General features: G+C 37.3%; 2 protein-coding genes across 4 annotated transcripts in view; one reads left to right on the plus strand and one right to left on the minus strand.

Annotated features, from left to right (window-relative positions):
• Positions 1–14,783, plus strand: part of LOC115568091 (uncharacterized) — a 276,579-nt gene that overhangs the window by 160,272 nt on the left and 101,524 nt on the right. The window lies entirely within an intron of this gene.
• LOC115568095 (NACHT, LRR and PYD domains-containing protein 1b allele 2-like) lies at positions 4,968–13,367 on the minus strand. 3 transcript variants are annotated; one of them, XM_030395174.1, is made up of 16 exons: positions 13,243–13,367; positions 12,827–12,877; positions 12,509–12,552; positions 11,454–11,739; positions 11,012–11,055; positions 10,310–10,589; positions 9,872–9,915; positions 9,420–9,720; positions 8,272–8,315; positions 8,099–8,169; positions 7,662–7,876; positions 7,289–7,539; positions 7,026–7,154; positions 6,705–6,840; positions 6,546–6,575; positions 4,968–6,050 (listed from the first exon to the last, which is right to left on the minus strand). In XM_030395174.1, the coding sequence occupies exons 4-16, from the start codon at positions 11,599–11,601 to the stop codon at positions 5,782–5,784; spliced, it is 1,962 nt and encodes a 653-aa protein (XP_030251034.1). In that variant the 5' UTR covers positions 11,602–11,739; positions 12,509–12,552; positions 12,827–12,877; positions 13,243–13,367; the 3' UTR covers positions 4,968–5,781. The 3 variants fall into 3 exon arrangements, with proteins under 3 accessions (XP_030251034.1, XP_030251033.1, XP_030251035.1); XM_030395173.1 differs by having other exon boundaries at positions 8,099–8,172; XM_030395175.1 differs by lacking the exons at positions 12,509–12,552; positions 12,827–12,877; positions 13,243–13,367 and having other exon boundaries at positions 8,099–8,172; positions 11,012–11,107; positions 11,454–11,554.

Here is a 14,783-nt window from a genome sequence, read left to right on the forward strand (position 1 = left end):
TTTCTCTCCCTTGTATGTTTTACACAGAGAATAACCCTCAGATATGATAGCCAAGACCCAAATTTCTATGAAGTGTTCATTGAGAAGCCAGGGAGGAACTTCTACCTTAACCTCTCACACATAAGTAAGAGTGGACGACGGTATGAACAAGTGTGGACCTGTGAAATTCGCAAAGGTTGGTGGCTATTAAATAATATTACCTACGCTATATAAAAACAATAATGCATTCTTTCTTGTACTTAAAGTTTTTTCTTGAATCGACCGTTTTATATTGAAAATAGGAGCAATTTAATAAATGATAATGAGGGCAAATTCCAGTAAATTCTATTCCATGAATAGTCAAACACCCATAAAGTGCTCTTTGTATGGGATATATGGCAGTATGGGTACTGGGAAAGACCCAGTACATAACTAAATATAACTACAGTTTGTAATAATGTTTGCTTTGGCTCTACTAAGCTTCCCTCACAAAAGGCGCCACATGCTTCTATGAAGTAGTATTTGTTGTTGGCAAGGTAACTTCGGGATTAACTCTGAGTTTCCACGGCTACAATTAGGCTAAATCAGGGGTTCTCAACCTTTTTCAAGCTGGGCCCCCCCAAAGCTGGTTTATTTGCAGCCTGGACGTGGAGTGGTGTGTGTCTCCTCTCTGATCTGACTGTAGACTGGACTGCTGAGTGAGGTACTGAGAGACTGACCGCCTGTGAGTGCTTTTGGACGGGGGAGGGTCTCACGGCAGCACCCGCTGCTCGTTGAGCACAGTAACTGCAGAATGATACGTGCTTTCAAGTCAGAGTCTCCAAACAAACACAACAAAAGTTTTCAATAACACCAGTAAAAGTTGCTAGATTTGTCGGTAGTCGCTTTTGACAAAAACAAGTCGCCAGAAGGATGATTTGTTTGTGTGTTATAATAGTTCGACCAATTGCATTTCGACATGGGGGGAATTTTCGTGATTATTTTTTTTCCTCCCATCCTATAGCCTACTCGCCCCCCCCCACAATGCTAGTCAGACCTACTAGAGCCCTAATGATGGGGAAGGGATGTTATAAGCCTACACACAGTGGAATATTTTCTGCAACTGTGTTTTAGCCTGGATTATGTGTTTGTTTTCCATTTGTCTAATAATATAGTTTAATCTTCATTTATAACTTATTCCGCTCTGCGGCCATTATACTCTTCCATGTGTGTGATTGGTGAGAGGCTGCAAACATCTCCCTCATGGCTAGAAAACTTGGGTTGACTTCATACCAGCTTCATGTTATCGCTAAGCATAATCGGGATTGTTGGGGTAAGTGAAGCCAGATAATGGAAACATATCCTTGGTAAGCTGAGGTTGCTTCGTAGAACAGGCCCTGTGGTGGCGTTTGGTGCCCATAACTACGACTGTCTCTTATGAATAAAGTATAAATGATTGAAGGTACCTTCCTGCTGGCAGCCACTGTGTTACAGTATCAGAGCAAAGGCAATGAAAAACATCTAATATTTGTCTTCTCTTATTTTATTGAGCTAAAATGTCCTTTTTCAGCTTTTGTTCTGCATTTTATTTCAGATGACTATCAAAACTCTGCTTGTTTAAAAGGTAAGATGTTGCATATGAAGTTTTTCAAATGTTGCCTCTTTTTTTATTTTTAAACTGTAGAAATGAGTGAAGGATCTTTAACTACAGGCTTTTAGCTTTGTCTGGTGCTGTGTATGTATTGCTCATTGTTTAAAAAAAAATAGACTAAGATCAGCTGTTGTCTAGATGGTAGACATTTATTTAAAGGATACATGAGTTGACCTTTCTTCAATGGGATCCTCAACACAAATATATACAAATTACATTATATAAAACAGAGCACAGCTCTCCCCGGCCTGGCCAGTTCCACACCCACTGATTCCCCCAGAAATGTCCAAATACATGCAGTGAACATACACATACCCATACAAACAATTTTTTACATGCACATTAGAAAATCAATGATCACCATATACTACAGTGAGTCATAAAGGAGAGCAGCAGGCTAAGGGCCTTTTTTAGCTGATACTGATCCTGTGTGCATCGGCCTGATACTCATTTGTACTCAGTTAGGAAGCGGCTGCCTAAAAAGATGTTTAACATGATCTCCACCTTGATGTGTGCTGTTGATTGTGAGCTCGTCTTCTATAAAGGAGCCACACAGACTTGTCCTGTGCTTTAGTGTAAAATCTGGCAGATAGTTTCACAAATTTCCCCATTTGCGTCACTGATAAAGGAATTCTGGATAAAGGAATTCTAAGTTTCAAGAATAGATTTTCTTTGTTGGTCATATTGTAATAAAACTGTATATGAATCAAGAAAGCCTGATACAAAATGTTTTTTAAATGAATTTAAGTTAAATCAATTCTGCAACATGTTTTCTTTCCTCTCTTGTCAGACAAACCCTCTGTGGATGAACACCTGTCTGAACTGATGCAGAAAGTGAGTGATGTCACATCAGTCTGACTTTACACAACACATTCATTCATTCATTCATTCATTCATTCATTCAGTAGAATGCAGGTCTAATATCATCCCCTCTTTTACACTTGAATGCAAATTAAACACATGATTTAAACTGGCTGGCTCTCACACAACTGATGCTGCATTCAGGTGAGCTTTGATATTATCCACTGACATTAAAGTGAAATCGTATCCTTTGTTTATGTGAATTCTTCAGGGAGCAACAATCACAACAGACAGAGAGAGGCTTTTGAATGTGCTGGAACAGTTGAAACAAGAGGAATTCAAAGAATTCAAGTGGTTCCTGCAGGACAGTGACATCCTGACAGACCTCCCACGCATCCCACGTCACCGACTGGAGAAGGGAGACATGTTGGACGTGGTGGATCTGATGCTGCAGACCTACAGCCAGCAGTCTGTGGAGCTGACCAAGAAGGTTTTTCAGAAAATAAACAGAAATGATCTGGTGCAGAAGCTGTAAGACGTCAGCTTTCCTTCAATAGACGCTGACTGGAAATCATCTGCACGTTGAACTGATGAATTATGATGCAAAACAAAATGTAACTACTCAGGTAACAGACCAGAGGCTGTATTCAGGTTTATCTCCTCAGGCACAATGTCCACATGTTTCCTTGGATAAAGTAACAGTACTGCGATCTCTAGCACAAAGTAGGAGATGTTGATGTGTAAGCACATTATTCAGAGTTTTTTATTCATGTCAGTCAAACTGAATTTCTAAAGTTTTTAAACTTGAATAGTGAAATTATTGTAACTCTCTTTTTAAGCATGAAAACAATGCAGCAGTCAAAATTTGCTGCTATTATTTTCTAGCAGCACAGTGTGTGAAAGTTGTATAGTCTTGACAAATAATGAAAATAGATTTCAACAGGGATGAAGGGGAGGAATGCATGCACATAACAGTATTTCATGTGACATGTAAAAATGGAACAAATGTATAACTAGCGTGTCAGTTACAGAACATCTGGGGCCAAATGTATAAAACTAAACTGCGTATTCAGGTGTAGAAACTTTTTGTACAAACAGAACAGGAAACATGCATATGCAGTCTTTTTATATTGGTTCCCACGCAACTTTTCTACTGAATTTAGTTATGAGGAGAACTGTTGGAAGCAAAGGAGCATCTGAAGAAGGAGAAGCATAACTTTACAGACTGTGAACTTGAATTAATGATTGATCAAGTTCTGACATCAGTTCAAAGGTTAAAAAAGAAAATAATCTTTATTTATATAAAGATCATTGTCATTATCATAATGCATAACGAGAAAACATTTACAGAAGACAGTAAAACAAGTCGTCATCACTGTGTAATAATAGGGACGTTTTTTAAAAACTATTATATATATAGATGAAATCCAAACACAATTTAGTGAGAACACTAAATAAAATGTCACTGAAATTCACACTTTTATTTTGCCGACTCGTAACATGAAACTAACATTAACAGTGTTTACAATGTGTACTAGTGTGCACCATTCTGACCCTGCGTGGATTTTTATACATTTGGAAATCTGTGTATAAAGTGGCAAATGTTCGTTTTCTCGCGTGTATAGATGGTTTTTACATTTGGCTGTAGATGTGGTGACACACGTGAAGCTGTTCTAATAACGCTGTTTTAAAAGTAGGATTCAAACAGGATGAATTACACGTCTTCTCCTCCTGCGTTTCAGTGTGGAATTTTTTTATCTTTTGATATCACTTTATTTTTTACTGTATATTTGTCTTAAACTGTCTGATGTCTTATATAAAGCACTTTGAAATGCCTTGTTGTTGAAAGGTGCTATACAAATTCAATAATGCTGCATATGAATGTACTGTATAATTTGAATTAATCAGGTTACAACAATGGCAGCCGATCGTTCTAAATGTTTTGCATTTTAAAATATGTTAAAATTCTAATTTATGAAGCAAGAAAAGTGTGTAATACAAAAATCTAGTGAAGTTTAACAGGTGAGTCTTTATTCTGGTTGGTGATGATTACGGCATGTTTTCCTTTGGCCAGACTCTTCTGTTCAAAATGTTTGATTGTTCGGTCTGCTGCAACTTTTATCAACTTTAAAAAAACAATATTAAAAAAATCAATATTAAAACAGATCACAACTCTTCTACACTTCTGTACCTCTCATATGCTTTTACACAGTCTACACTGGTATACCCAGGACTCTTATTTTGAAGGGGGAAAGTTCTGAACTGTTCTGTATGAGACGCTGCACTTCACATGTAAGCCGAAAAAAAGTTGTCCCACACGTTCCCACAATGGAGCCTCTGTGTGGTTATTTCATATTTTCTGCGCCCTCCATAACCCTCAGCTACACTAGTTACAGCTGAGGATAGAGAGCAAAGATCAGCAGTGTCGGTTCACTCTGGTGTTGCCTCCTTTGTTTTTGGAGCTGCCTTCAAATTTGTCCATATTCTAAAAAATGTACTTTTACTGAATTAAATGCTATCGCTAAATTAGTGAGAAATAAACACAAGACACCAGGAATTAAGTCATATCAAGACAATTTCATTATTTAAACATGATAGACTGACATCATTTTTTAAAAGTACACATGTCAAAATATAAAAATAATCACAAAGTCAAAATTGTATCTGTATGAAATCAAAATCAGAAATAAAAAAACAGATTATTTGAAAAAGAGTTAAACATATTTTGAGTTTGCTGTGCAGAAATCAAATCTGAAATTAATTCAATATAATACAAAAATACTAATTTAATAAAAAATGACTCATTGGGCTTGGAGCTTCATACCTTGGAGTTTAATTTCAGCTGGAAAACAAAATGAGTTTCTTTCAACGTGACCAGTAATTCTTTAACACATTTTAGCGTTGTTAGTGTCACTTAGGTTTCTCTTAGAAGTGCTCTGAGATTTACAAGAGTTAAGAATCTGAAATCTGCTGGGAAACGAAATCGATACTCGAAAAGTTGTTACTGTTTTTGTTAATTTATTAAATCTGTAGTCCTATCACTAACACTGATGCTCTTTGTTCAGCGACACTGAATGAAAAATGTTTTATTTAACCTCAGGTCATTTTGTCACATGATATGTGATGTCGTATTTGGCCCACAAAACCCCAACACAATCTTAATAAAATGTTTGAACACCTTGAGATTCATTTTACATCATCACTGGATGAAGAAAGTCAAGCTTAAGAACAAATACAGAACAAACCAGATGGATACAGCACCAGGATGAATACTTTCTTACATACAGGCTGTGAAATGATTGTTCTGTTAACGTGTGAAGATGGCAGGCTCAGAGGTTCATGTTCTCTTGATTTAACTCCTGTCACAGTATTTATGACTCCCTCCTCTTGATGTCAGCAACAAGAAAAGACTCCTTCTCCTCAAGGATTCTGAAGAAGACGTCTTTGGCTGCTTGACCTCCTGCTTTCAGGGGGCCGCTGTAGAGTTTCCTCATCCTCTCCTGAGTGGTCGGGATAGTCCCGATTGTATCATAGTCTTCTTGTTGGATTACACCTTCCCTGAGGAGATTATCCAAGATTGGTCCTGTATTGCACACTCTTGCAATCAGATCACACTGGTGTTTATCCACAAAGTGCTCCACTGAGGACGGAGAGGAGGAGAAACACTTTGATTAGGTTAATGTCAGGCATCACAAACACCTGTCAGGGCGGCAGCAGGATGTTTTCATTGGTCGCAGCGTCTGATATTCAGCAGGTCAGACATTAAAATGTATGAAAACATCTCAATATTTAAAAATATTTAACGAACACCAACCGGGTTAGTAGACAGTTGTCTTTGAACAGACATTAGCCTGAAAACCTGTTTTTCTGTTGATTATTTTGTTAGCGGGATTTAATGTACTGAGCACTGCTGAACACTGTACTGCTCCCATGCTGCTGCTTCAACTCTGACAAGAGAGATTGTGAGACTTCACCATCATAAAACATTATTGTACATTATCTGGCACAGAGGCATCAAAAAAGCTCAGAAATCTGCAAACAAAAAGAAATCTCTGAAACTCAATGTGAAGCAATCTTGTGATTCTAAAATCCAAAGTGTTGTTCCTCTAAATACACATGATTTAAAATGTCTTACCTTGTTTATGGCCGGTGCTTTGATATTCATCTGGAAAGAAACAAACAGATCTAAAGAAAATCCTTTTCCAACAACGGTCATGTGCTTTAACAACATGTAAGTTAAACTAAAACAAAGTGGCTGTGTAGATCAGTTCTTGTGGTATTACTGAAAATTCACCTTTTCTGATTTCACGGGTCCATACAGGCTGACGCTCGTTTTTCTGTGCCAGGCTGAGCATGAAGTCTGTGTCTGGCTTTTTAATGTAGACTTCAAAGAAATTTGGGAATCTGCTTTTATATCTGAGCTTTAAGTTCTGCAAAAACAAAACAAAAAGAAATAAGTGTGCACTGTCCAGGCTGAAAGGGGTTTGGGACTTTCAGTATGTGACAAAAAACATAAAATAGGATAATTTTGTGATGTGGTGGTGTCAACAATTGTTCAGATGACTCATCCTGAACCAAAGTCCATCCAAAGATTTAAAAGCAGTTCAAACCAAACCTCAGGATAAATTTTTGCATCATCCAAATCTGCTGTGAGGATGAAGCGATCACCCATTTTCAGGGACTTCTCTGGATGTGGCTTTTGGATCGCTCTGTATCCAGATGATAACTGTCTCCTGTTCAATTCCTGTACAAGAAAAAAACAAAGAACAACGTTACAGTCATCAACATCGTTTTCTGTCTGTATTTTATACAATTTATACAGATGCCATTCAGTGTCTTCTTATAGTTCCTGTTGGTGACAGTAGGATGTGCAATAACCTGTTGTAGTCCAGGATCACACGGGATCAGATAAACATGGAGCGTCAGGAATGCCGTGTTGGTCTTATATATCAACATGTTACAGTTTATTTTCACTGGAACACCGACTTTCATCAGGACCGCTCTTGGAGAAAAAACTGGTTCTGATAACTTGACATGTGACGATGTGACCTCAGCCACTTTTTCCACAACGTCTCCACAGTCATGGATGTGTAGAACTGCAAACTTGTCTCTTATTTCAGGGTTGTCATCTGCACAAAATACAAGCACACATGATTAGTAAGGAGAAAAGGATTAAATTAAATTTTTACACATGCTGTCAGAACTTTAAAGTTTATAAATGTATTCTATTATTTTCTTCATGTTCACTAACCTATGCAGATCCAGTGTGGCAGGAACACTACATCCAGCTTCCCAGCATTGACTTTAATGTCAATAAGGGGACCTGCAAGCATGTATTTCATGCTCTCCATCCTCTCCATAGGTTCCTCCCAAGAGCAAAACTGGTACTTAAAACTGACCTTCTCCTTACAGACCCAGCGCAAACCAGAGACACTGCATTCAAAGTTTCCTGCTTCAGACTGAAGGCTGAGCCGTGGGACAGAAAACAAGTTAGTTTCTGTATGTTTACAAAAAGAGTTAACGGGACAATCGAAGAATTGTACAGAAATGTGCCTTATGTTTGCACTGAACCAGTAACAGCCCACAGAAAGATTTTAGTTTTCTTTGTGTAATAAATTCCAAGAACCAATCTTAATATTTGCTGTAGTTCCAGTTTACTGTGACGCAGTATTTATGATGTTATTTTACCTGTAAGTTGGAGCCTCATCTGCATCTGTACTGTTCACTTCAGGTTCAAGTTTAGTCCAGTCACTGGAGTCCTGCTGCAGAACATGATCAATTTAGAAAATAAGTGGAAACGTCTCGTTTTGCAGCATCACGTAAATGAACAAATAAAGAAATGAATTAATGTAAGAGATTACCAAAGTGCTTCCACAACCCTCATGTTCCAGTCTTCTTGAAGGCCCTTGTGAAGACACATAGGATTTTCTTTAAATAATGTTTTGTTGACATATAAAACCGGTATAAATATAAATATAAATACATATAAATCAGGTAACTTTCTCTATGTTCTCTTGGTATAGCACCACAGTATTTTCCTGAAAAGCGCTGCTCTGATATGAGAGCAATTTTACATGATATATAATAATGATGTCTGAAACTGAGAAATATGGAAACAAAATACAGAAGTAGTCACATAACTTTGTTAATGTAAATGTTGATGTTACAGCACCGCTTTCTGCAGTTTGTTGGAGCACACGGACAGACAGAAAGCCCTTCAGCTGCTCAGCTGTTAACTTTCCTGTCTGCAGTCTTTTGTGATGCACATGCATTTTTTAAAAAGCAGATTAGGAACTAGCCCACATGTATACACACATATGATGGAGAGATCTACGTTCTACAGGAGTTTTTGTTGCGTTTCTGAGCTTTGAAATGGTGTGAGGCCTGTGTTTCACAGGTATGAGACTATGCATTTCCAAAAGATTTTTTCAAAGCTGCTGGAAGTGTTGTTGTTGTTGTTTCAGCTAACTTCCTGTCCGTTCTGTATGCACGGCACACTCAAGCTGTGTCAGTAGCTCAGGGAATACTGACGACCTGTTAGTGTTGTACATTACAGAGGCACAAAACATAAAAACCCGAGGGACATGGGTTCATGAAATTCTGCAAATGTTGAGAGGAGTTTGGAAAATCCAACACTCTGTATTAGAGTTGTTATCTTTAAGACAACATTCATTCATACTTTTGTATGAGTCAAAATCATCAGATCAGCAACAAAGACTGTTCAGCAGTATGTCTCAGGTTTTTTTTCAATGTTTAATTTTCAGCATAATTGTACGTCACAATAGAGATTCACAAGGTGTGAATGTGACACCTTGTAAATTTAGATTGGCTGTTCTTTGTTTCTGTCCTTTCTATCATTGAACAAATCACTCTTAAAGTGATCCCAGCAACATCATTCACCACTGTTATTATTGTTGTAGTTATGGTGTAGACATCACTTGAGTGATCTATTTATAGTTATTATGTTTTATGGGACACATTATGATTGTGTGATGTTTCTTTCTCTGACCTTCGAGCACTGAGCTGGCCTCTGACAACAGTTTCACCAGATCGGTCCTGTTCATGTCCATGAGAACCTCCTTGGTCACCTCCACAGACTGCTGGCCACAGGTCTCCACCAACAGATGCACTAGTAGCCCTCCCCTGTCTACCAACCGAGGGTGACTCCCTGTTAACACCCAGTTGATTTGTGGGAGGCTCCTCTGGAAGTTTGTGAACTGCAGCAACCACCTGAATTTATTGAGCTTTATGTGACCTAAACCCTTCAGGGTTTCCAAAAGAATCTTTTTAACAGCTGCTTTCGCTGCTGCCTGAAAAAAAATCAAAGGATAAATCCAGCAAATGTGTAGTTTCTCTACTGTGATAGTTAAAGATTAGCATTTTTATCAGAGTCAGTGTTTACAAAGTATTAGTTACTTCAGCATCAAAGCAAAGTATGATTATATGATTAATATGACTCACTCTATCAGACGGTGCAGGTCGATGTTCATCCACAAAACGTTTCTCTGAGGAGAAAAGAAATAAGAGATGACTGAGAGGATTATGATCTAGTTACACATGGAGAGTATGAACAACTTTAATAAGGCTTAGTTACTAAAAAATGAAATCAAAGGAAAAGAATATGCAAGATGACACATTATACACATCTTCACAATGTAAACAAATGTAATTAACTTTTATCATTTGTTTTTTGTTAAGACTGTGTGAGAGTTGTTGATTTAATTAATTCATCTTCAAAGATTTATTTCCCATTTATTGTTTTCCAAATTGTTGACACAGTGAGTTTGAACTCAGGCAGATTTGTTTATTACAAATTATAATATATATTGAAGCCATTGATGAGATACACATGATTCTGTGATGTGACTGTTTTTTGTTTTTCTTCTTCTTTGTTTTTACCTCCTGAGCTTGGCTTTGACAACCTCTGAACCAGATCAGTCCTCTTCATGTCCATGAAAACCTCCCTGGTTAACTCCAAGGACTGTCGGCCGTAGGTTCGAACCATCTCACCCAATATTTCTTCTCTGTCTGCTGAGGATCCTGAACTCCATGAGATGTCTGGGAGGTCCTTCAGGACGACAATCGACTGCAGGAACTTCTTGAATTCATGAAGCTCTTCATCATTCAAATCATTCAGGGTTTCTGAAAGCAGCTCGTTTACAGCTGCTATTGTTGCTACCTGAAATAATCAATACATTAATGAGACGTTTAATTAATCCACTGGGAGACAGAAATGTGTCTCTTTGAAGCTCACCGATGTCACAGTAGACGGCAAAAAAACTTTTTTATTATTTCATGTCATATATTTCCTTAATGCTTTCAAAATGGCTTAAAATACAATAAATGGATGTTTCTGGTGGAAAAACATTTCAAACTTCTCATCCTCAGTGGAAAAGATTTTATATCATTATTGTTTGATAAAAATTATCACTAAAGAGCTCGACCTGAATGTAGCTTCATTTATCTGATAAATAACAATAAAAGTAAGTAGATAAAAAACTTTGTGTCATATTATTATTTAAAATGTTAAATATGACGATCATATTTTCCATCTATTGAAGGAAAGCTGTGTTGTATGAAGTCAGATGTGACATTACTCACTCTGTGGATCAGTGCAGAGCGGTGTTCATCTGCAGAGTGTTTCTCTGAGGCGAGAAGAGGTAGAAAGTCACTCATAACTGATGACTGGTCTAACATCTGATGATGAACAATGTTAGACAAGACAAAAGATTAATTCATTTGTAATTTTAAAGGACAAGATTGCGCAGTGAAATGTCAGTTGTAGTCCCTTTAAGACTGTGGCTGGGGGTGTTTTATCATCCTTTGTGCTCTGTGCAGACATCAGTAATCAACTGTTTTTCATGCTTCACATTAATCAGAAAAAAAATATTTTATACATAAGATGATGTGTTCTGTTTTCTCAATATAATTGATTTTAATGTTTAAACTGTAAACAGAAGAAGACATAGCTTATAAACTTATGACAAAGTTGTTATGTACCATTTCTATTATTTTTTACGTGTTTTTATCTTTATTGTCTCACTTTTGGATCCTGAGCTTCTGTCCGACAACCTCTGCACCAGATCAGTCCTCTCCATCTTCTCTAACCAATCCTTGATTGTCTCCACAGACTGCTGGCCGTCGGTCAGCACTATTATAAACACTGTGTCCTGTATGCCTGTTGCAGTCATCTCTCTATATTAGATGTGTGAATGCCTGCGGATGTGAGGTAGCTTCAGTATGTTAGACATGATCCTCCTTAACTCTGTGACACTCAAATCTTTCAGTGTTTCCAAAAGCAGCTCTATAACAGACTCCATCGATTCCACCTGTTGAATTCAGAGAAAACATGTTCATGAGATTAAAGTACAGTTTCTCAGCAAGGATGATAAAAACAAAATGTTTCTGTTCACATCTCATCAATGTCTGTGTTTAAGAAATGTGGATATGGTAAGAGAACATCAGCACAAGGTGATAACATTTATTTCAATTCATCACATAAACTTGTTTTATTATATGTATAGATTTTGTCAGTGTCATCAAATAAATTTACTTTTATCTTCTTTTATAGTTATCTTATATCTTTGTACAGGTTCATGACTTTTTATTTTACTACCTGTTTGTGAACACAAAACAAACTGAATGCAGCTTCAGTTCTGAAAAACCTTCAGATGAAAATTAACAATGTTTTTGTTCTTCATTCATAATATTCAAGATGGGGATGATTTTGAACTTCCTCTTATCTGTATTGTTTAAAGTAGAGCTGCAAATAACCATTATTATAACAAAAATTATAATAAAATAATGTCGTATATGTTGCTAAAAGTCCACATCACAGTTTCATTAAGTCGAAGGCGACACCTTCAAATGTCTTGCTTTGTTTGTCCAACAGCCCAGAAACCAAAGATATTCAGTTTACAAAGATACAATACAGAGAGAAGGAGAAGATCTTCACAAGAGCTGAAACAAGAGAGTGTTGTTTGGATCTTTGATTTTAAAAACTACTCAATTGATATATTTATTGTCAAAATGTTGATCAGCTAACAGATTAATTATCTTAGCTTCAGTTTAAAGTCAGACAGATGTGACATCACTCACTCTCTGGATCAGTGCAGGCCAATCTTCTTCCACAGAGTGTTTCTCTGAGGAGAGAGGAAACATAAAAAAGACCCATGAATGATTAATTTAACAACATAATCAGACTGTGAGACTATAAGAATTCTAATATTAAAGATTTATTGTAAAATGTCGAGAAAATCTACTTAATAGTAACATCATAAAAAAAAATCATTAACACATTTCTTCTGATAAACAGTTTATTATTTTCTAATAAACTGTAGTCAATGTTCATACACACTGACATATGAAGTAAAATACCCACAGGACTCATTTCATACATTTATATAGGTCACCTACCTTTCTCTGTGGTATTCACACCAAAAACTTCAGCTGATGATCCTGCAGCAGCTGCAACACAGTTAATGACAACTGTTATTACATTAATTAATACTCTGTGTGTAACATTTATGTGTACTTGTCCTGAGTATAATACTGAGTCCTGAGAATAAAAAGCCTTTGATGTTTCAGTTTCAGGTGTGAGAACTGAAGGCAGGAGGAAGACATGATTACAGAGATCAGAGAGGGAATCAATGAGGAAACTAAGAAATTAAATATCTCTCTCCACAGTGGAGTGTAATTCTGTTGACAACATTAGCCAGATTCCTATCAGGCCATTAACGAAACAAAAAAAATATATAAAAAAAGATAAAGATTTTGTAACCACACATATTTATTATTATAGATTAGTGTGACAGTTGTCCTCTTGAACTTACCTTTGGGTGGTGAGCTGGTCTCTGGCAGCCTCTGCACCAGATCAGTCCGGTTCATGTCCATGAAAATCTCCCTGATTATGTCCACAGACTTTAGACCGTATTTCTTCACCATCATATCCACCAGTACGTCTGTACTGTCTGTCTTCTGCACTAGTCCCAACTGGATGTCTGGAAGGCTCCTCTGGAAGGACGTGAACTGCACAAACCACTTCAAGTTCTTTGACTCTTCAGAACTCAGATCATTGATTGTTTCTGAAAGCAGCTCTTTAACAGCCACCATCGTCACCACCTGTAAAAATCCAGGTATATGTTCATAAAGAAAATATGATGATCATTTGTATTGATATGATTTTACAACCTGAATCTTATTGAATAGAAACTGTACTTTGCATCGTCAGATGTAATATTACTCACTTTGTGGATCAGAGCAGACTGGTGTTCACTGGAGAGACTCTCTGAGGTGAAAAAGAAAAAACTTAAACTCAAACCTTGTCAACAGTTATAATTCATCACAGATATTTTACTTCCTCTCCTCAGATATTTTTATTACTGCACAATAGTCATAAACTATATTTTGTTTCTTTTCTCTACATAACAGATCATGTTATTCTTTTGAATTTTGAATTCTCTTCTAAACTTATGAAGGACCTTTTGGTTTTAACACGTGTTTGACTCTAGTGTCTTACTTTCGGGCCTTGAGCTGCTGTCTGACAACCTCTGCACCAGATCAGTTCTTCTCATCTCCTCAAGAATCTCCTTTGTCATATTCAAAGACTTCTGACCGTAGTTCTGGACCATTAAACACGCTGTGTCCTGCATGTCTGCTACTGCCAGCAGCATTGGGATGTTTGCTGCCATCTGCTGCATCGAACCGACGGTTGAATAAATTCCCGGTTCAAAATCTGAAGTCAGTTCCTGCTTGAACCTCTTGAACTCTGCATCACTCAAATCATTCAGTGTTTCCAGAAGCAGCGCTACATCAGACGCCGTCGTTTCCACCTGGTAAATTCAGAGAAAATGTTCATGGGTGTAAGGATGATCACAGATTTTTCTGTTCCCATCTCCTCAATGTTTGTGTTTTAGAAATGTTGATGTGGTAAGAGAAAATCTACCATATCACACAAATTTATTACAGAGTTGATAGACTCCCACAGCCAGGCTTTTCTTTGTGGCATTGTGTCAGCAGTGGAAAGGTCTCGCTGCACCAATTATTAATATTAATACTTGTTTATATTTCTTTAAACCAATCACAGTCATCTTCAGCGGGGCTACACCCAGGAAGCAGCAATGGTGACCCTGTAAAAAAGTGTGCTAAAAACCAGCAAAGGTAAAAGTAACAGCTGCTAGCTTGTGACCAGATCAGCATTAGAGTAACTTGCAACTTTCAGCATGTAGGGTGCTTGCCTGGAGGTTGCTGTTGTTTCCTTTAGCTACAGTAGTGATGGGAATTCCGGCTCTTTAAAGAGAGCCGGTTCTTATGGCTCGGCTCACTAAAAAGAGCCGGCTCTTTTGGCTCCCAACTGGCTCCTCAGATTTTTTTT

Source organism: Sparus aurata, chromosome 17, assembly GCF_900880675.1.
Source record: "Sparus aurata chromosome 17, fSpaAur1.1, whole genome shotgun sequence".
NCBI classification, from domain to species: Eukaryota; Metazoa; Chordata; class Actinopteri; order Spariformes; family Sparidae; genus Sparus; species Sparus aurata.